At 44.5% G+C, this 21651-nt stretch overlaps 1 protein-coding gene across 3 annotated transcripts in view; it reads right to left on the minus strand.

The window, feature by feature from the left end:
- Positions 1–642: 642 nt before the first annotated feature.
- The window catches only part of LOC109867040 (contactin-1a), a 171464-nt gene continuing 150455 nt past the window's right edge, over positions 643–21651 (minus strand). For 2 of the 3 annotated variants that reach the window (XR_004204888.1, XR_004204887.1), the window contains 9 exons: positions 19973–20134; positions 17948–18097; positions 13749–13819; positions 11831–12065; positions 9221–9324; positions 7611–7801; positions 6382–6494; positions 5406–5562; positions 643–3671 (listed from right to left, as the gene is read on the minus strand). Coding sequence is in view for 1 of the 3 variants with exons in the window: in XM_031802106.1 (XP_031657966.1) it covers positions 3592–3671; positions 5406–5562; positions 6382–6494; positions 7611–7796; positions 9217–9324; positions 11831–12065; positions 13749–13819; positions 17948–18097; positions 19973–20134 (1262 nt within the window). In the remaining 2 variants the exon portion in view is untranslated. Of the gene's footprint in view, positions 3672–5405; positions 5563–6381; positions 6495–7610; positions 7802–9216; positions 9325–11830; positions 12066–13748; positions 13820–17947; positions 18098–19972; positions 20135–21651 lie in introns of all 3 variants that reach the window. The other variant, XM_031802106.1, reaches the window with a different exon arrangement.

Raw genomic sequence — 21651 nt, forward strand, 5'->3', positions numbered from 1 at the left:
TCAAGACCTTAAGCCAAGATCTCGAAACCTCTTGACAAGCTTGCAAGGTGTTGTGTTAAGGTTGCTTCTACCCACTTCCTTCAGGAGAGTGTGTCCTCACGCTTCTCTGTACTTAGTCCCTCAAGAGGGGCTCCCGAGTGGTGCAGCGGTCTATGGCACTGTATCCCTGGTTCGAATCCAGGCTGTATCACAACCGGCCATGATTGGGAGTCCCATTAGGGCCGCGCACAATTGGTCCAGCGTTGTCCGGGTTTGCCCAGTGTAGGCAGTCATTGTAAATAAGGATTTGTTCTTAACTGACTTGCCTAGTTAAATAAAAGTCCAATTAAAAAATATATGTTTAAGTGTAAATTACACCCATCTCCTATGGCCTAACAGGCACCATCCCAATTCTAACACCAATGTAGCAAATTCAGTGGGTAGCCCAAACTGGGACTCAAACACAGGTCCACCTTAAATGTTACACCAAGAGTCCAAACCTCTTGACGAGGTCGTTATGTATTGGACTTGAGACTTCAAACTACGAAATCTTTCAATACTGATAACTTAAAGTCTTGTAACTTGAAGTCATAATCTTAGTTTTCTCATAAATCATGAACAGTTTCAGTAGCTACATACTTTCAATATATAACAAAGAGACAATTCACCTTAAATGAATAGTTACAGTAACTATTATTTTATTGTTCTTTTTAAGTCCAGACAATGAGAGAGTCCAGTTTCACCCCTCCCTCTCAACATGTGTGATTCCTATTCATTACAGTATGAGCAAAGCACTGAACATTATACAGCCAAACACTGCTGCATCATCAACCACAGCGGTAATGTCATCAAACCCCAACCAATCTTACAGTAAGGAATGAGACTGCAGGACTGACCAGTACTGAACCTACTGAATGAGTGAGATTCCTTTAGCCAGTTAAGGTTTTTCTCTCTTAAAACCTTAACCCCCCCTTTACGATGGAAAAATTACAGAAACCTTCCCCCAAATTCCCAGTTTTCCCAGAAATTCTAGTTTGATTATTTCTGGAAAAATCAGGTAATTTATTGAAAGATTTCATAATTTGACAACTACAATAGACTGCCCTACATTGACGTCCCCTTGAGATGACTGGCTTGAGGCAACTAATGAACATGTTAGGCTTATCTAGAGAAAGTACAGTATGCAAACATTATTATACAGTCTCTGACATAAAAGGATTTCACTCTGAATGAATGAATGTTTATTATTGTTTACCACAAAGGCAGTGGAGTTCATATGAAGCTGATAGGAAGCCTGAATGTATGACTGTACGTTGACTCATTGCAATGTATGGATGGAGTTGTTTGTTTTTTTACCATACAGGCCTATACCATTCGTTTCCAATGTCATGCATGTTAGAGGATGTAGGAATAGCAACCGTTTCCATGGCAATCGTTTTCTTAGCAACCATTTCCTTCGAAATAACAAATAAGTTCAAGGCATTCATGCATTTGGCAATTCTTTCGATGATTTGTTGCATGAGGGGAAACTGAGAAAAAGCACTTTGTGGTGGATGTTTTGTTGATATAGTCACAATGTATATAGAAGAAGCATAGCTTCTGGTCCAGGGAGCTACCTGAGCCTTGCGTTAGCAAGCCACACGTAACTCTGTGGACCAGAGCTGGTAGAAGAATGGCTAGCATTACTCAGTCACACTGAACATGGATTCGCAGAGCAAATCAAAAACACAGAATTTTCAGTGGTACATGATCGTAATAAACATCTACTGTTGAACCAGCGGTGGGTCATCAGGATTAAATATATTAATCACAAACATAAAAACAAAAACAACAACACCAATTGATAATGCATCCAGTATACAGTATAACTCTGATCACACTCATGTTATTGATAAAAAAATACAAAACAATGTTGCAAAAATAGTAGGACAAATGTATGAGCTTCGGATGGTTATTCTCAGATATTGATTTCGATAGTTTATTTTGTTTCTCTTGTGCTTTGCACCAGTTTATACACAATGATACACGATAATAGCATCACTGTTTTAGGCGCTAGGCAGGTTGTGTTATATGTAATAAAATAGAAAGAACGATTGAAGATTCAGACAGACGTTATAATGTATTACTGCAGAACTGTTAACACTGCGACTCACACTGAGACGTTGATTAATAAAGATATGAAAACATAGAAAACATTTAAGACATGAACAAGATGGCAGCTTTACAAAGCACCAGCATTTATAGTCTACCACTGAAGTCTTAACAACAGTCAAAACAAACTACTTTTTGTGCTCCATGTACTCTTTCATGGGATATTCCAACCATAGAAATAGAATCCTAAGAACAGGACAAAAAGAATGGCAAATACCCATTCTAGAATTCTATTTATGATTCCAAACTCAGTTTAATCATGGTTCCTCCAATTGGACACTTTAACAAAATTGTACACACGACGGTCACAGGACAGTTGTCCTGACAACCAAACCAAATGCACCACTGTTACACATTGTTTATATCATGTTAGAAACTGCAGGTCTGATATGTTTTAAAGCTCATTTCCACAGTTATTCAATACATTCAACTTTACAAACACACATGTACATGTGCTAAAAATGCAGGCATCACTCCGGCTAAGAAGTTTATCTTGTTTTGTCAGTAAACTCTTTCAGATACATGCAAACACTTGCAAACTGGTCTCCCATTAATTTAGAGAATGTTATGAGTTGGAAATAAGCATGTTTTTTTGGGGGGGGATAAAATCAATGTTTTTGGGAACAACGATGTTACATCGTTAATAGTAGGCTATATGTACTTGTGAGATGGCAAAACCATAAACATTATTGCATATATTATATTAGCATGACATAAATTCCTCTGTTGTCTGATGATGTTTGATAATAAAACTCTGATATATGCCAAGGACCTTGAGTAGAGATTTGATTTGACTCTGGAAGGGGAGGGTATGTTTCACCTTGAAAAAAAATATGTATTCAAAAGTACTAAGAAAAAGCCACCGAAATGTAATTGAAATATAAAGACAATTTAGTAAACTTGTAGACTTATCCTTCACAACTATATCACCTGCTTAGCTTATGCTTTATATGTGGAACGCAAACGTTGTATCGATGATCCATAAATGTCCCACGTCAAATGAAACACACACTTCCAAGCTACTGCACCTTTATGAATGAACAAGAAAGGCCCTTATCACAATATATTTGACAGTTACTCACAGACGTTGTGCAGTACTTCAGCACTCACACCTCACCCAGTTAGAGGCAAGTCATGGCATTGTGAAAGATAAGTGTAACGGTTTACATATAAGGCATATTGAAAAAGTTGAAAGACTTCCTTTTGACGCTCCTCCTTCAAAGACATTGTAGGTATGATTTAAGAGATATTCCAGATGTCATTCTTCGTCCTTTATACACATTTCTTATTGTGTTTTTTTTCTCTCCACAAACAAAGCCCTATTCCTCGAGTTGGGGAAATGATCCTTTGGCCTTCAGGGTGAAACCAAAGATTGTGGGAACCAAAGTCATAATAGGCGTCAACCTCACAGAGTCTCCTTCACTGGACTGGGCAGTGCAGCCAGAGAAAGACGCAGTACATTCAGAGGGCCAGCAGGCACAACATGGCCACCAGGAGCAGAGAGGCCAGGCTGAGGGACTGGGTGACCATGACGGCTCCACCTGGATGGAGATAGATAGAGACACAAAGACACAATGGTGACGTTTCGATTAGGATTTAATTGCGTTTAATTACAGTTTTACAGACAAAAAGCCAATATTGTGATGTTTCAATGATGTGCGAGTACATTTGTACAGAGATACAAAGCATGTTGGAGACGTTTTAGAGACATTGTGGGGAGACATTTGTCACAAAGTGCTTTACAGGGACTTTACAGCAAATGGTAAAAAGAGAACATACTGCAATCTATGCTCCTATGTGGTTTAGTGGAGACAGCGTTTCAACCACTTTGTGAAGTTCTAATGATTAATGATATCATCCTATGTACCACTCTGAGAGGCCTCTCTGTCTCTGTGTGTGTGTGTGTGTGTGTGTGTGTGTGTGTGTGTGTGTGTGTGTGTGTGTGTGTGTGTGTGTGTGTGTGTGTGAGAGAGAGAGAGAGAGAGAGAGAGAGAGAGAGAGAGAGAGAGAGACATGGTGTGACAGGTTCTCAATAAACCAAAAATTGGATTTGAAAGATGTCAGACAACAGACAGTTTTTTCCTAGTGGCAAAATATGAGTGCCAGATCGATGACATGTAAATTACTGGCTGATGCTTGAGGCTGACACTACATTTATTTTCTAAGGGAATTTTCTCTCTGCTCAATCCACAAATCCTACATTCATAAAGGCTTGTTTTTATTTCAATACCACTCCATTGAAAATGCATTTGTGAGCTGCCTGGTCAGAGAGGTGCGTTGTGTAGACTATTCTTCATTCTTTGGTTGTCCTGGTCATAAAATAGCAGGATTATTTCCTTGTCCTGGTCATAAAATAGCAGGATTATTTCCCTGTCCTGTCTGTCATAAAATAGCAGGATTAGTTCCTTGTCCTGTCTGTCATAAAATAGCAGGATTATTTCCTTGTCCTGTCTGTCATAAAATAGCAGGATTATTTCCCTGTCCTGGTCATAAAATAGCAGGATTATTTCCCTGTCCTGGTCATAAAATAGCAGGATTAGTTCCTTGTCCTGTCTGTCATAAAATAGCAGGATTAGTTCCCTGTCCTGGTCATAAAATAGCAGGATTAGTTCCTTGTCCTGTCTGTCATAAAATAGCAGGATTAGTTCCTTGTCCTGTCTGTCATAAAATAGCAGGATTAGTTCCTTGTCCTGGTCATAAAATAGCAGGATTAGTTCCTTGTCCTGGTCATAAAATAGCAGGATTAGTTCCCTGTCCTGGTCATAAAATAGCAGGATTAGTTCCTTGTCCTGTCTGTCATAAAATAGCAGGATTAGTTCCTTGTCCTGTCTGTCATAAAATAGCAGGATTAGTTCCTTGTCCTGGTCATAAAATATCAGGATTATTTCAGTTTTAAAGATGGCCATCCAGACCCAGAGTCATTTGTCACTGTCAACCATGGGGCCTATAGACAGGGGCTGTCACTGATGTTGTCATAGCTGATATTACTGTAGTAGACGCATAAGATGGGTGGAGGGTCTTTGGTGGAGTCTACAGTCATATAAGATGGGTGGAGGGTCTTTAGTGGAGTCTACAGTCATAAAAGATGGATGGAGGGTCTTTGGTGGAGTCTACAGTCATAAAAGATGGGTGGAGGGTCTTTGGTGGAGTCTACAGTCATATAAAATGGATGGAGGGTCTTTAGTGAAGTCTACAGTCATATAAAATGGGTGGAGGGTCTTTAGTGGAGTCTACAGTCATATAAGATGGGTGGAGGGGTTTTGATTGATGTTTACCTGAGATGCGTACTTGGGCCACAGCCCCATCTCCTCCCTCGCTATGGGCCCTGACCTCCACTACGCAGTCCCCGTCCCTGGGCATGGGCAGGTCTATGGATCGCTTCCTTGTGGTATACAGTAGACCTGTGGAGAGGCCAGCCTTCCTGTACAAGACCTATATGGAGACCAACAGACAGACAGATATACAGACAGATATACAGACAGACAGATATACAGACAGACAGATATACAGACAGACAGATATACAGACAGACAGACAGACAGACAGACAGACAGACAGACAGACAGACAGACAGACAGACAGACAGACAGACAGACAGACAGACAGACAGACAGACAGACAGACAGACAGACAGACAGACAGACAGACAGACAGACAGACAGACAGACAGACAGACAGACAGACAGACAGACAGACAGACAGACAGACAGACAGACAGACAGACAGACAGACAGACAGACAGACAGACAGAACAGACAGACAGACAGACAGACAGACAGACAGACAGACAGACAGACAGACAGACAGACAGACAGACAGACAGACAGACAGACAGACAGACAGACAGACAGACAGACAGACAGACAGACAGACAGACAGACAGACAGACAGACAGACAGACAGACAGACAGACAGACAGACAGACAGACAGACAGACAGACAGACAGACAGACAGACAGACAGACAGACAGACAGACAGACAGACAGCATTATAGATCTGTTCATATGGTCATTCTAAGGAGTTGTGACTACAAGGAAGGTAGTTGAGTAAACTGTATGTTGTGTTCAGTAAGATGTACTGTTTAGCTCAGTTGTGTATTGAATGCTGTGTCATTAAGAAACCTGTCACGTCAAATGTACGTACAGTATGTGACGAATGCTCAACAGAGACACATCAGTTATGGCTAAAGTACAGACTTTCAGCTTGAAATGCACTTCAAGCTCCCGTGTATTTGGTAAAACAGCACACACCTTGTATCCATCTATTGTTGACTCGTTGGCCAAGGGTTCGACATGTTCCCAGGCGATGTTTACTGACGTTCCTTTCAGCTTTTTACTGATTATTTTAGGAGGCCGACTTGGGGCTGGAGGAAAGCAGAAGTCAAATAGGTCTACAGAGTAAAGATCATGTGACAATCAGAAACTCAGAATTCGGGTTTCATACCGTCATACCGTTTCTGTACCACATCGGGGTATACGGTTTTACCGGAAGTCCCCCCCCCCCCCAAAATACATATATTCTTCTTCTTCTAGTTATAAGGCGTAACTCGCACCCCCGCAGCCCCCGCAAGGCAGCTGTGCCCCAAACCTCAAAAACTGAAACACAAATAATAATGTGTTTTGTTTTAAACAGTATTGAAAATCATAACGTCAGTATTTTGAAACACCCCGGTATCAACGGTATATCGCCTCACGGTAATCGCCTCTCAACGGTATATATCGCCTCTCAACGGTATATATCGCCTCTCAACGGTATATATCGCCTCTCAACGGTATATATCGCCTCTCAACGGTATATATCGCCTCTCAACGGTATATATCGCCTCTCAACGGTATATATCGCCTCTCAACGGTATATATCGCCTCTCAACGGTATATATCGCCTCTCAACGGTATATATCGCCTCTCAACGGTATATATCGCCTCTCAACGGTATATATCGCCTCTCAACGGTATATATCGCCTCTCAACGGTATATATCGCCTCCCAACGGTATATATCGCCTCCCAACGGTATATATCGCCTCTCAACGGTATATATCGCCTCTCAACGGTATATATCGCCTCTCAACGGTATATATCGCCTCTCAACGGTATATATCGCCTCTCAACGGTATATATCGCCTCTCAACGGTATATATCGCCTCTCAACGGTATATATCGCCTCTCAACGGTATATATCGCCTCTCAACGGTATATATCACCTCTCAACGGTATATATCGCCTCTCAACGGTATATATCGCCTCTCAACGGTATATATCGCCTCTCAACGGTATATATCGCCTCTCAACGGTATATATCGCCTCTCAGAGGGATGCTGAAGATTCCTGAGCTGAGGGACAGTTTCCCAGACATAGATAAAGCCCTGTCCTCCACTAAGGCACGCTTTGCAATAGAGAAACTCCATTGATAATGTTTTTGAGTCCAAGACTAGGCTTCGTCTGTGTCCAGTGAACCGGCCCTGAGAGCGATGTACATACGGGCTTTTTTGGTGTAGATCTGGAAGTGATGGCTGGGGGGTCCGTATCCGGCTGCATTGTAGGCCCTGACCTCTATGAGGTAGGGGGAGTTTGGCCTCATGTTCTCCAACCTTGTCTGGTTCTCTCTGCTGGACACCACCACTCTCTGACTGGATGCCTCTCTGTCCTCCACTTTCATCCAGTACCCGCACCTTGGCAGGAGGGGAGAGGGGGTGAAGGGGAGAAGAGGAGAGAGGAGGGGAGGGTGAGAGGGGGAGGGTGAGAGGAAGAGAGGGGGGAGAGGGGGTGAAGGGGAGAAGAGGAGAGAGGAGAGAGGAGAGAGGAGGGGAGGGTGAGAGGGGGGAGGATAGAGAGGAAGAGAGGGGGGGAGAGGGGGTGAAGGGGAGAAGAGGAGAGAGGAGGGGAGGGTGAGAGGGGGGAGGGTGAGAGGAAGAGAGGGGGAGAGGGGTGAAGGGAGAAGTTGAGAAGAGGAGAGAGGAGGGGAGGGTGAGAGGGGGGAGGAAAGAGAGGAAGAGAGGGGGAGAGGGGTGAAGGGGAGAAGAGGAGAGAGGAGAGAGGAGAGAGGAGGGGAGGGTGAGAGGGGGGAGGAGAGAGAGGAATAGAGGGGGGAGAGGGGGTGAAGGGGAGAAGAGGAGAGAGGAGGGGAGGGTGAGAGGGGGAGGGTGAGAGGAAGAGAGGGGGGAGAGGGGGTGAAGGGGAGAAGTTGAGAAGAGGAGAGAGGAGGGGAGGGTGAGAGGGGGGAGGGTGAGAGGGGGGAGGGTGAGAGGAAGAGAGGGGGGAGAGGGGGTGAAGGGGAGAAGTTGAGAAGAGGAGAGAGGAGGGAGGGTGAGAGGGGGGAGGAAAGAGAGGAAGAGAGGGGGAGAGGGGGTGAAGGGGAGAAGAGGAGAGAGGAGAGAGGAGGGGAGGGTGAGAGGGGGAGGAGAGAGAGGAAGAGAGGGGGGAGAGGGGGTGAAGGGAGAAGGTGAGAAGAGGAGAGAGGAGGGGAGGGAGGGCGAGGAGAGAGAGGAAGAGAGGGGGGAGAGGGGTGAAGGGGAGAAGGTGAGAAGAGGAGAGGAGAGGAGCGGGGAAGGAGAGAGAGGAAGAGAGGGGGGAAAGGAGGAGAGGGGAGGAGAGAGAGAAAGAGAGGGGAGAGGAGGAGAGGGGGAGAAGAGGAGAGGGGGGGGAGGAGATGGGGGAGAGGAGGAGAGGGAGAGAAGAGAGAGGAAGAGAGGGGGGAGAGGAGGAGAGGGGGAGAAGAGGAGAGAGGGGGGAGGAGAGAGAGGAAGAGAGGGGGGAGAGGAGGGAGAGGGGGAGAAGAGGAGAGAGGGGCGAGAGGAGGAGGTGATGGTGAGAGGGGCGAGAGGGGGAGAGGAGGAGAGAGGGGGAAGAGGGTCACAGAAAGTCAATATACTGTGTACACTATTACAGGGCCTAAAATATGTCCTGGTAAGATAATAATGCTCAAGAAAATGTCCCTATCAGGTACCTCACCGTGCAAATACAATGGAGAACTCCAGCGACACAACTAAGACTTAGTCGAGTGTTTTGAGGTCTCTGGATTGATGCATACAGGCTTCTTCTCCTCTCTAATATAAAGTCCTGTTACTCCTCCTAGACACAGTAGTACTGACCTGGTATCCTTCAACAGTGTGCTGGATGACAGGGAGCCACCACACAATGGCCTCAGTGGCAGACAGCGCCCTGGCCTCCACACTGGCAGGGGCTTCGGATGGCACTGGTGGCACACACAGAGATATCATTTAAGACAATATGAGACAGAGAGAGAGACAGCGAGAGACTTTTGTCAACTTTTGTTTATTATCTATTGGACTTGCTTTGGCAGTGTAAACACATGTTTCCCATGCAGAGTAAAGCCCCTGTCAAAGTATTTCCTCCACATACCCACCTACAGTAACTGTAGATTGTTTATGAATGTAATCTGCCCTTTATTTCATGTTGGTACCCAGTCTGACCCTGCCTATGCAGTCCTCTCTCAGTCTTGGTAAGGAGGCATCTGTTAATAAGAGGCATTAATCATTGCCTAGAACAAGCTCAGCGACAGAAATATCTTTCCCCATATTCTTTCTGTGGTCCAACACTTTCCTCTGAGTTATGACCCATGAAACACTCTCAGTGTATCTGCTCCAGGAGAGAGAGAGAGAGAGAGAGAGAGAGAGAGAGAGAGAGAGAGTCATCCTGCAAGAAACCTGGTATAGAGGAGACGGACCCACTGGTTGCCCTCTAGGTTACAGAGAGCTGGTAGTCCCATCCACCAAACTACCAGGTGTGAAACAGGGAAGGGACTCAGGGGGTATGCTAATTTGGTATAGAGCAGACCTAACTCACTCCATTAAATTAATCAAAACAGGAACATTTTACATTTGGCTAGAAATTCAAAAGGAAATTATCTTAAACAGAGAAAAATGTCCTCCTGTGTGCTACCTATATCCCCCCCTTGAAGACAGCTTCTCCATCCTAGAGGGGGAAATCAATCATTTCCAGGCCCAGGGACATGTACTAGTCTGTGGCGACCTAAATGCCAGAACCGGACAAGAACCTGACACCCTCAGCACACAGGGGACAAACACCTGCAGGTGACAGCATTCCCTCCCCCATATGCCCCCCTAGAAACAACAATTACAGGTCACAACTCCTGCAGCTCTGTCACACGCTGGGTATGTACATAGTCAATGGTAGGCTTCGAGGGGACTCCTATGGTCAGAGACAGAGACAGAGACACAGAGAGAGAGAGACAGAGAGAGAGAGAGAGAGAGAGAGAGAGAGAGAGACAGACAGACAGACAGACAGACAGACAGACAGACAGACAGACAGACAGACAGACAGACAGACAGACAGACAGACAGACAGACAGACAGACAGACAGAGAGCTGTCCACACGTCATCAGGCTCGGCTCAAACCTAACACTTCTACCCTCTTTTACACTCCCAAACAGCGTTACCACGGCAACTGAGCATCTCTCCATAACCCCGGGTTTGCCCATGGTTATCTTGATTGTCTGTCAGCTGAAGTTAATAAGTGGGCTGAATGCTTGACATCCCTGGGGGCGAATTATCAGCTTTCTGGTTCATGCTGCTACAGAGATCATGATAATCCCACTCTGATGAGAGATGGAGGAGGGAGGGAGGTGAGGGAGGGAGAGTAGGAGGGAGATGAGGGTAGGAGGGAGGTGAGGGAGGGAGGGTTGGAGGGAGGGGGGTTGGAGGGAGGTGAGGGTGGGAGGGAGGTGAGGGTGGGAGGGACAGAGGTTTGGAGGGAAGTGAGGGTAGAAGGGAAGTGAGGGTGGGAGGGAGGTGAGGGTGGGAGGGAGGTGAGGGTGGGAGGGAGGTAAGGGTGGGAGGTGAGGGGTAGGAGGGAGATGAGGGTAGGAGGGAGATGAGGGTGGGAGGTGAGGGTGGGAGGGAGGTGAGGGTAGGAGGGAGGTGAGGGTGGGAGGCAGGTAAGGGAAGGAGGTAAGGGAGGGAGGTGAGAGGGATGTGAGGGTAGGAGGGAGGTGAGGGTGGGAGAGAGGGAGATGTGAGGGAGGCAGGGAGGTGAGGGTGGGAGGGAGGTGAGGGTGGGAGGTGAGGGTAGGTGGGAGGGAGGGAGGTGAGGGTAAGAGGGAGGTGAGGGTGGGAGGGAGGTGAGGGTGGGAGGGAGGTGAGGTGAGGGTGGGAGGTGAGGGTAGGAGGGAGGGAGGTGAGGAGGGAGATGAGGGTGGGAGGAGGTGAGGGTAGGAGGGAGGTGAGGGTGGGAGAGAGGTGAGGGTAGGAGGAGGTGAGGGTAGGAGGGAGGTGAGGGTAGGGTAGGGTAGGAGGGAGGGAGGGAGGTTAGGAGGGAGGTGAGGGTGGGAGGGAGGTGAGGGTAGCAGGGATGTGAGGGTAGGAAGGAGGTGAGGATAGGAGGGAGGGAGGTGAGGGTAGGAGGGAGGTGAGGGTAGGAGGGAGGTGAGGGTGGGAGGGAGGTGATGGTAGGAGGGAGGTGAGGGTAGCAGGGAGGTGAAGGAGGGAGGTGAAGAGGGAGGTGAGGGTGGGAGGGAGGTGAGGAGGGAGGTGAGGGTGGGAGGGAGGGAGGTGAGGAGGGAGGTGAGGGTGGGTGGGAGGGAGGGGTTTCTGAAGAGACCCCCGTCTCTCTATGCTGCGGACAGAGTACAATGATCTGTGGTCCGTTTTTTCTGTTTTCCCACGTATAATTAAGGTTGGGCTTTCCATGAGGAGTAAGCTGATCCTAGATCTGTGCTTACCGTCTTGTGCAGAGTAGATAACAGCCGTGAGACTATAGGGTCCTTCTCCTTTAATGTTGAAAGCCTTGACTTTGACCTGGAACTCTGTGGAGGCGGGGATGGATGAGTCTTTGTGGACATAGTGTTTAGCCTCGGGGTCTGCCACAGTCACCTTCATCCATTCGTAGACATCGTGGGGCTTGAAGGCGATGATGTAGCCAAAGTTGCGGCCGTAGTAGTACTGCGGCTGCACCGGCTGGAGGTAGAGGGAACGGGAAAGAGAGTTGAGCAATTAACAATAAGAGAACGATCCACACAGGACCTTGTTGTCTATCGACAGGCGGTGTCACCGCTTGATGGTCCGTCCTTGCTGACAGAGTTATGCCAAGTGACAAGAAAATGTCCAGGATCAAAATAAGGAGTTATAATCTCTCTTAAACTGGTTTATATAATATATAATATTATTCTAGTTATCATGACAACTGTGTCTCTAAGAGACTGTTTATTCCAAAGTTATGACAACCTTATTATAAGACCAGCCTCTCCCCTGCCTCACTTCCTTGATTTATTAAACCAACCTATCCAGCCTCTCCCCTGACTCACTTCCTTGATTTATTAAACCAGCCTATCCAGCCTCTCCCCTGCCTCACTTCCTTGATTTATTAAACCAGCCTCTCCCCTGCCTCACTTCCTTGATTTATTAAACCAACCTATCCAGCCTCTCCCCTGCCTCACTTCCTTGATTTATTAAACCAGCCTATCCAGCCTCTCCCCTGCATCACTTCCTTGATTTATTAAACCAACCTATCCAGCCTCTCCCCTGCCTCACTTCCTTGATTTATTAAACCAGCCTATCCAGCCTCTCCCCTGCCTCACTTCCTTGATTTATTAAACCAGCCTATCCAGCCTCTCCCCTGCCTCACTTTCTTGATTTATTAAACCAGCCTATCCAGCCTCTCCCCTGCCTCACTTCCTTGATTTATTAAACCAGCCTATCCAGCCTCTCCCCTGCCTCACTTCCTTGATTTATTAAACCTGCCTATCCAGCCTCTCCCCTGCCTCACTTCCTTGATTTATCAAACCAGCCTATCCAGCCTCTCCCCTGCCTCACTTCCTTGATTTATTAGACCAGCCTATCCAGCCTCTCCCCTGCCTCACTTCCTTGATTTATTAGACCAGCCTCTCCAGCCTCATCTCCTAGCTTGGCTCAGGCCCCATCAAACCAAATGTCCTGCATGATGTACATGCATCAGGCACTGCTAACACACACACACACACACACACACACACACACACACACACACACACACACACACACACACACACACACACACACACACACACACACACACACACACACACACACACACACACACACCTGACCTTTAAACACAAGCCTCTTCATATCAACCAACTGCTGTAGGATTCATGCTGCCATACAAAAGCACTTCTGGTTGACAGTCATTCCTTCAAGCCGTACTGTTATGGACGTGCTGTGGTCTGACATCTATTCTCTCCTCTTCTTCCAGGAACATAGCTTCCTCTAGGAACGGGTGGCAGGTAGCCTAGCGGTTAAGATCATTGGGCCAGTAACCGCAAGATCGCTGGTTCAAATCCCTAGGTGAAAAATCTGTCAATGGGCCCTTGGGCAAGGTACTCAACTCTAATGGCTCTGGATAAGAGCATCTGCTAAAATGTAAAAATAGCTAACATAGCTATTCAGCACTGCCTTGCAAGAAGGGCATAGCAACAAAAGAAAACATGCATCTTGCACATGCTGCAGTTTAATTTAAATTGAAATCAAACGTCTGTTCTTGCTTGTTTCCATTGGCTGGCTGCTGTCAGATCAGATTTAGGAGAAAAGCTGAGTTTGTGGCCACAGTCCACTGGCAGAGACAGAAATAAAGATGGCATCTTGGCTAGATGATCCTAGACCTACCGTCCAAGTGATGGTCAGCTCCTTGCTGGTCCCGCCACCACCGCCAATGTCTGAGGGCGCCACCACGGGAACTACAACGAGACAGGAGATGCCGAGCTCTGAGTTCACATTCACAGGCCAGTATTCACAAAGCACATCTGAGTGTTGAGCTAGGATAGTTGACCACAGAGTGCTGATCTAGGATCAGGTCCTGCCTGTCGATATAATCATATTCATTACGATCAGAAAAAGGTCAAACTGATCCAAGTGCTACTCTGAGACTCTTTGTGAACACTGGCCATTGTCCACACAGCACAATGCCAAACAACATATACTGTAACCTTCAGTTGGCACTAGTACTGATGCAGCATCAGCTTTATAAAATAACATCAATGTCTCTAGTGCTGCCAGTTTCAACACCTTAAATGGTCCTATGGGACCGATGTCCCACTGGCTTTCCATCTTCTAATCTCATCTGTCATGGTTTAGTCAAATGAGTTCTGTCATCTCATCTGTCATGGTTTAGTAAGATGTGTTCTGTCATCTCATCTGTCATGGTTTAGTAAGATATTTTCTGTCATGGTTTAGTAAGATGTGTTCTGTCATGGTTTAGTCAAATGAGTTCTGTCATCTCATCTGTCATGGTTTAGTAAGATGTGTTCTGTCATCTCATCTGTCATGGTTTAGTAAGATATTTTCTGTCATGGTTTAGTAAGATGTGTTCTGTCATGGTTTAGTCAAATGAGTTCTGTCATCTCATCTGTCATGGTTTAGTAAGATGTGTTCTGTCATCTCATCTGTCATGGTTTAGTAAGATATTTTCTGTCATGGTTTAGTAAGATGTGTTCTGTCATGGTTTAGTCAAATGAGTTCTGTCATCTCATCTGTCATGGTTTAGTAAGATGTGTTCTGTCATCTCATCTGTCATGGTTTAGTAAGATATTTTCTGTCATGGTTTAGTAAGATGTGTTCTGTCATGGTTTAGTCAAATGAGTTCTGTCATCTCATCTGTCATGGTTTAGTAAGATGTGTTCTGTCATCTCATCTGTCATGGTTTAGTAAGATATTTTCTGTCATGGTTTAGTAAGATGTGTTCTGTCATCTCATCTGTCATGATTTAGTAAGATATGTTCTATCATGGTTTAGTAAGATGTGTTCTGTCATGGTTTAGTAAGATGTGTTCTATCATGGTTTAGTAAGATGTGTTCTATCATGGTTTAGTAGATATGTTCTGTCATGGTTTAGTAAGATGTGTTCTATCATGGTTTAGTAGATATGTTCTGTCATGGTTTAGTAAGATATGTTCTGTCATGGTTTAGTAGATATGTTCTGTCATGGTTTAGTAAGATATGTTCTATCATGGTTTAGTAAGATGTGTTCTATCATGGTTTAGTAGATATGTTCTGTCATGGTTTAGTAAGATGTGTTCTGTCATGGTTTAGTAGATATGTTCTGTCATGGTTTAGTAAGATATGTTCTGTCATGGTTTAGTAGATATGTTCTGTCATGGTTTAGTAAGATATGTTCTATCATGGTTTAGTAAGATGTGTTCTATCATGGTTTAGTAGATATGTTCTGTCATGGTTTAGTAAGATATGTTCTATCATGGTTTAGTAAGATCTGTTCTATCATGGTTTAGTAGATATGTTCTGTCATGGTTTAGTAAGATGTGTTCCCTCATGGTTTAGTAGATATGTTCTGTCATGGTTTAGTAGATATGTTCTGTCATGGTTTAGTAGATGTGTTCTGTCATGGTTTAGTAGATGTGTTCTGTCATGGTTTAGTAAGATATGTTCTATCATGGTTTAGTAGATGTGTTCTGTCATGGTTTAGTAGATGTGTTCTGTCATGGTTTAGTAAGATATGTTCTGTCATGGTTTAGTAAGATGTGTTCTATCATGGTTTAGTAAGATATGTTCTGTCATGGTTTAGTAAGATATGTTCTGTCATGGTTTAGTAGATGTGTTCTATCATGGTTTAGTAGATGTGTTCTATCATGGTTTAGTAAGATATGTTCTGTCATGGTTTAGTAAGATATGTTCTGTCATGGTTTAGTAGATGTGTTCTATCATGGTTTAGTAGATGTGTTCTATCATGGTTTAGTAAGATATGTTCTGTCATGGTTTAGTAAGATATGTTCTGTCATGGTTTAGTAAGATATGTTCTGTCATGGTTTAGTAGATATGTTCTGTCATGGTTTAGTAAGATGTGTTCTGTCATGGTTTAGTAAGATATGTTCTGTCATGGTTTAGTAGATATGTTCTGTCATGGTTTAGTAAGATATGTTCTATCATGGTTTAGTAAGATATGTTCTGTCATGGTTTAGTAGATATGTTCTGTCATGGTTTAGTAAGATATGTTCTATCATGGTTTAGTAAGATGTGTTCTGTCATGGTTTAGTAAGATGTGTTCTGTCATGGTTTAGTAAGATATGTTCTATCATGGTTTAGTAAGATATGTTCTGTCATGGTTTAGTAGATATGTTCTGTCATGGTTTAGTAAGATATGTTCTATCATGGTTTAGTAAGATGTGTTCTGTCATGGTTTAGTAAGATATGTTCTATCATGGTTTAGTAAGATGTGTTCTGTCATGGTTTAGTAAGATATGTTCTGTCATGGTTTAGTAGATATGTTCTGTCATGGTTTAGTAGATATGTTCTGTCATGGTTTAGTAGATATGTTCTATCATGGTTTAGTAGATATGTTCTATCATGGTTTAGTAGATATGTTCTGTCATGGTTTAGTAGATATGTTCTGTCATGGTTTAGTAAGATATGTTCTGTCATGGTTTAGTAGATATGTTCTATCATGGTTTAGTAAGATATGTTCTATCATGGTTTAGTAGATATGTTCTATCATGGTTTAGTAGATATGTTCTGTCATGGTTTAGTAGATATGTTCTATCATGGTTTAGTAGATATGTTCTGTCATGGTTTAGTAGATATGTTCTGTCATGGTTTAGTAGATATGTTCTATCATGGTTTAGTAAGATGTGTTCTGTCATGGTTTAGTAGATATGTTCTGTCATGGTTTAGTAGATATGTTCTATCATGGTTTAGTAAGATGTGTTCTGTCATGGTTTAGTAGATATGTTCTGTCATGGTTTAGTAGATATGTTCTGTCATGGTTTAGTAGATATGTTCTGTCATGGTTTAGTAGAGTGGTATAAAGTACTTAAATAAAAATACTTGAAAGTACTACTGAAGCAGTTTTTTGTCTGGTTTGCTTATTATAAGGAATTAGAAATTATTTATATTTTACATTTACTTTTGATACTTAAGTATATTTAAAACTAAATACTTTTAGACTTTTACTCAAGTAGGATTTTACTGGGTGACTTTCACTGTTACTTTAGTCATTTTCTATTAATTAAGGTATCTTTACTTTTACTCAATTATGACAATCTTTTACATTTTCCACCACTGGTTTAGTAAGATGTGTTCTAGCATCCCATCTGTCACTGGTTTAGTAAGATGTGTTCTAGCATCCCATCTGTCACTGGTTTAGTAAGATGTGTTCTAGCATCCCATCTGTCACTGGTTTAGTAAGACGTGTTCTAGCATCCCATCTGTCACTGGTTTAGTAAGATGTGTTCTAGCATCCCATCTGTCACTGGTTTAGTAAGATGTGTTCTAGCATCCCATCTGTCACTGGTTTAGTAAGATGTGTTCTAGCATCCCATCTGTCACTGGTTTAGTAAGATGTGTTCTAGCATCCCATCTGTCACTGGTTTAGTAAGACGTGTTCTAGCATCCCATCTGTCACTGGTTTAGTAAGATGTGTTCTAGCATCCCATCTGTCACTGGTTTAGTAAGATGTGTTCTAGCATCCCATCTGTCACTGGTTTAGTAAGACGTGTTCTAGCATCCCATCTGTCACTGGTTTAGTAAGATGTGTTCTAGCATCCCATCTGTCACTAGTTTAGTAAGATGTGTTCTAGCATCCCATCTGTCACTGGTTTAGTAAGATGTGTTCTAGCATCCCATCTGTCACTGGTTTAGTAAGATGTGTTCTAGCATCCCATCTGTCATGGTTTAGTAAGACGTGTTCAAGCAAATATTATTGTTTTTAGAATTGTTACTTTAGGCCTACATTTTCAAATGTTAAACTAAAAACCAGATCTCCTGTGTTAGTCTGCTGAGCTATAGCCTAGGCATTAGCTGGGGTAGCGAAGACTTCAGGATGCCATGATGGTTCAGCAGCAGCTCCGTTACCCTTACCAGCCTCCAACGTGGTGACTTTGGGAGAGGGGCTGCTGGGGTCTCCTGTCCCCAGGGTGTTGGTGGCTATCACCCTAAACTCATACTCTGTCCAGGGAAACAGGTCCACCACCGTGGCTGTCTCTGCATTGCCTTCCACATCCGGAGGAGCTACAAAGACAGAGATACAGTGCATTCAGACCTCTTGCCATTTTCCACATTTTGTTAAGTTACAGCCTTATTCTGAAATTTTTATCTTTTTTTATCCTCATCAATCTACATGTAATACCCCATAATGAAAGTAAAGTAAAAACAGGGTAAGTAATTTTTGCAAATGTTTTGAAAAAAAAAACTGAAATACCTTATTTACATACCTTATTTATATAAGTATTCATACCCTTTGCTATGAGACTTAAAGATGGCGCCGAAGAACATGGCTGACGTTTTACAGTCTCCCAACCAACTGTGCAATTTTGTTATTTTTTTGCGTTTTGTGTAACTTATTTTTTTACTTATTGTGTACATAATGCTGCTGCTACCCTCTCCTATGACCGAAAATAACTTCTGGAAAAGCGATTACTCACCGCGGACTGGAAGAAACATTTTCCTTTAACGAGTCCGACGAGAAGGATATCCTGCTTTCACTGGAACAGGCCCAGATCCATGCATTTTGCGTGAAGAAAATATGGCGGAAAAGGGGACGCAGATCGGGGATCCTTCTGAGAAGCCGGAGGCGAGTGAGTAAACTCCCAATGCCTTCCATCCTCCTTGCTAATGTGCAATCGTTAGAAAATAAAATTGATGACCTACTATTAAGATTATCCTATCAAAACTAACATCTTATGTTTCACCGAGACGTGGCTGAACAAAGAAACAGACAATATAGAGCTGGCGGGATTTTCCATGCACCGGCAGAACGAAGACGCTACCTCTGGTAAGACGAGGGGTGGGGGGGGGGTCTTTTTGTCAATAACAGCTGGTGCGCGATGTCTAATATTAAAGAAGTCTCGAGGTATAGCTCGCCTGAGGTAGAGTACCTTATGATAAGCTGTAGACGACACTATCTACCAAGAGAGATCTCATCTATATTATCCGTAGCCATCTATTTACCACCACAAAGCGAAGCTGGCATTAAGACCGCTCTCAACCAACTCTATAAAGCCATAAGCAAAGAAGAAAATGCTTGTCCGTAGAGCGCCGAGACAGGATTGTGTCGAGGTACAGATCTGGGGAAGGGTACCAAAATATTTCTGCAGCATTGAAGGTCCCCAAGAACACAGTGGCCTCCATCATTCTTAAATAGAAGAAGATTGGAACCACCAAGACTCTTCCTAAAGTGACTGTCAAGCGTCACGTCTGGAGGAAACCTGGGACTATACCTACGGTAAAGCATGGTGGTGGCAGCAACATGCTGTGGGGATGTTTATCAGTGGCAGGGACTGGGAGACTAACATTACCAAAAATGTTTAAAAAACTTTGAATTGCTTTGAATTATGGGGTATTGTGTGCAGATTGTGAGGAAATGCACTGTTCACAGAAACCCATAGTATCACCTCAGAGAAGTATCAGAGAAATCAGCATAACATTGTGTGTTAAAACGCTGCCAGCACGTGGACGTCTTTTTTATACAAGTTGGATTACATCGGTGCTACAGTACAGCGCCTAAAGACTAACACACAGAACTTTGTTTTGCATTCTGTGTAAAAGCTGACCTAGGACTTGGTGCCTGTGAGGAACTGATGTGTGGTTTCAGTGTCTGCACGGTTTGCTTCTTTTGGAGATCCACCATGTGTCTATCTATGTAACTAGCTCTTAGCCAGAGCTGGCACCAGAGCCGGCTCTGTTCCACGCTCCGGTTTATTTGACCAGTCGTTGGTGTTCATGGGGTTTATTTTATGTATTTTGTTGGATAGACAGAAAAGCTTGGAGAGGAGACACTGGTATGGTTTCGTAAAGGGGCGGCACATACTGCAAGATCAGACCTACACATTTAGGGTATTTATTTGACCAGTCTACAATATGGATGGTGGTATTTATTTAACTCACATGTGGTGGCATCTCTCCAGTCTTCCTGAGAGAACCAGTCCCGGCATTGGACGGTGTATTTAGAGATGGGGCTGTGGTTGTCTGCTCCACTGCTCCAGATCAGACGGACACTCTTGTTCCTGATCTCCTCCACACGTACCCCACCTGGAGGCCCAGGGGGACCTGGGGGGGAGGGGGAACGGAGGTGGGAGGAGGGGGAACGGAGGGGGAACGGAGGGGGGAGGAGGGGGAACGGAGGGGGAACGGGGGGAGGAGGGGGAGCGGAGGGGGAACGGAGGTGGAACTCGGGGGAACGGAGGGGGAACGGAGGGGGGAGGAGGGGGAACGGAGGGGGGAGGAGGGGGAACAGAGGGGTAACGGGGGGAGGAGGGGGAGCGGAGGGGGAACGGAGGGGGGAGGAGGGGGTCGAGAGGTTTGATGGGTGATAATTGTTACAAAAATACACAGCAAATAGGCATACACACGTCGCATAATCCAAAACAAAACCAACAAGATTAACCAATGTTTCAATATCCTGCTCGTGGAAAAAGACTTGGTAAGATGTCTTGCCTGTTCAGACTACAATAATGAATCTGTTTGATGCATAAAAACAGCACATCAAAACCAGGCTGTAAAACAGCACATCAAAAACAGCACATCAAAACCAGGCTGTAAAACAGCACATCAAAACCAGGCTGTAAAACAGCACATCAAAACCTGGCTGTAAAACAGCACATCAAAACCAGGCTGTAAAACAGCACATCAAAAACAGCGCAGCAAAACCAGGCTGTAAAACAGCACAACAAAACCAGGCTGTAAAACAGCACATCAAAACCAGGCTGTAAAACAGCACATCAAAACCAGGCTGTAAAACAGCACATCAAAACCAGGCTGTAAAACAGCACATCAAAACCAGGCTGTAAAACAGCACATCAAAACCAGGCATTTCCACTGAAGTTACACTTTTACCAGATCATTCAGTCTTAGATTGGTGGATTAACACATTACTTAGGGTATTGACATATCAACCAAGCCTAAAAGCCAGGGAGAGAGACATTTTTAATCTACTGTTTTTCTTGGTAGTTTTGCCCTTCCTGGAGGAGAGAGAGAGGACTAGAAAGACTGTCTAATAGAAAACCCAGACTGTTGGGGTGAGTCACTCCCTCTCTGACAATCTCCCTCTCTCTCAACCCACAGCTTTAGCCTCAGACGGCCCCAGAAATCAAGCAGGATTTGCTCTTTCATGTTTGCCACAGAATCCACCCAGAGAACTAAGGTGATTAGACTGTAGACTGCCAGAGAACGAGAGATATGTGTGTGTGTGTGTGTGTGTGTGTGTGTGTGTGTGTGTGTGTGTGTGTGTGTGTGTGTGTGTGTGTGTGTGTGTGTGTGTGTGTGTGTGTGTGTGTGTGTGTGTGTGTGTGTGTGTGTGTGTGTGCGTGCGTGCGTGTCTGTGTCTGTGTGTGTGCGTGCGTGCGTGTGTGTGTGTGCGTGCGTGTGTGTGAAGAAGCCCAGGGTTGTTTTACTGGAACATATTAGTGACATCTTTCACACAAATGAGTCCATTTTCATGCTTTTTGTATTGTTGTGTGGAAGCGGACTGGTGAATAGAGCAGGATCTGAATCCGTCTCGGTGCAGGCCAGGGTCTGTACAGTGGGACAAGCTCCAGAGACAGACTAGTTTATTATGAATGCCATAT

Source organism: Oncorhynchus kisutch, linkage group LG22 (genome assembly GCF_002021735.2).
Source record: "Oncorhynchus kisutch isolate 150728-3 linkage group LG22, Okis_V2, whole genome shotgun sequence".
NCBI lineage: Eukaryota > Metazoa > Chordata > Actinopteri > Salmoniformes > Salmonidae > Oncorhynchus > Oncorhynchus kisutch.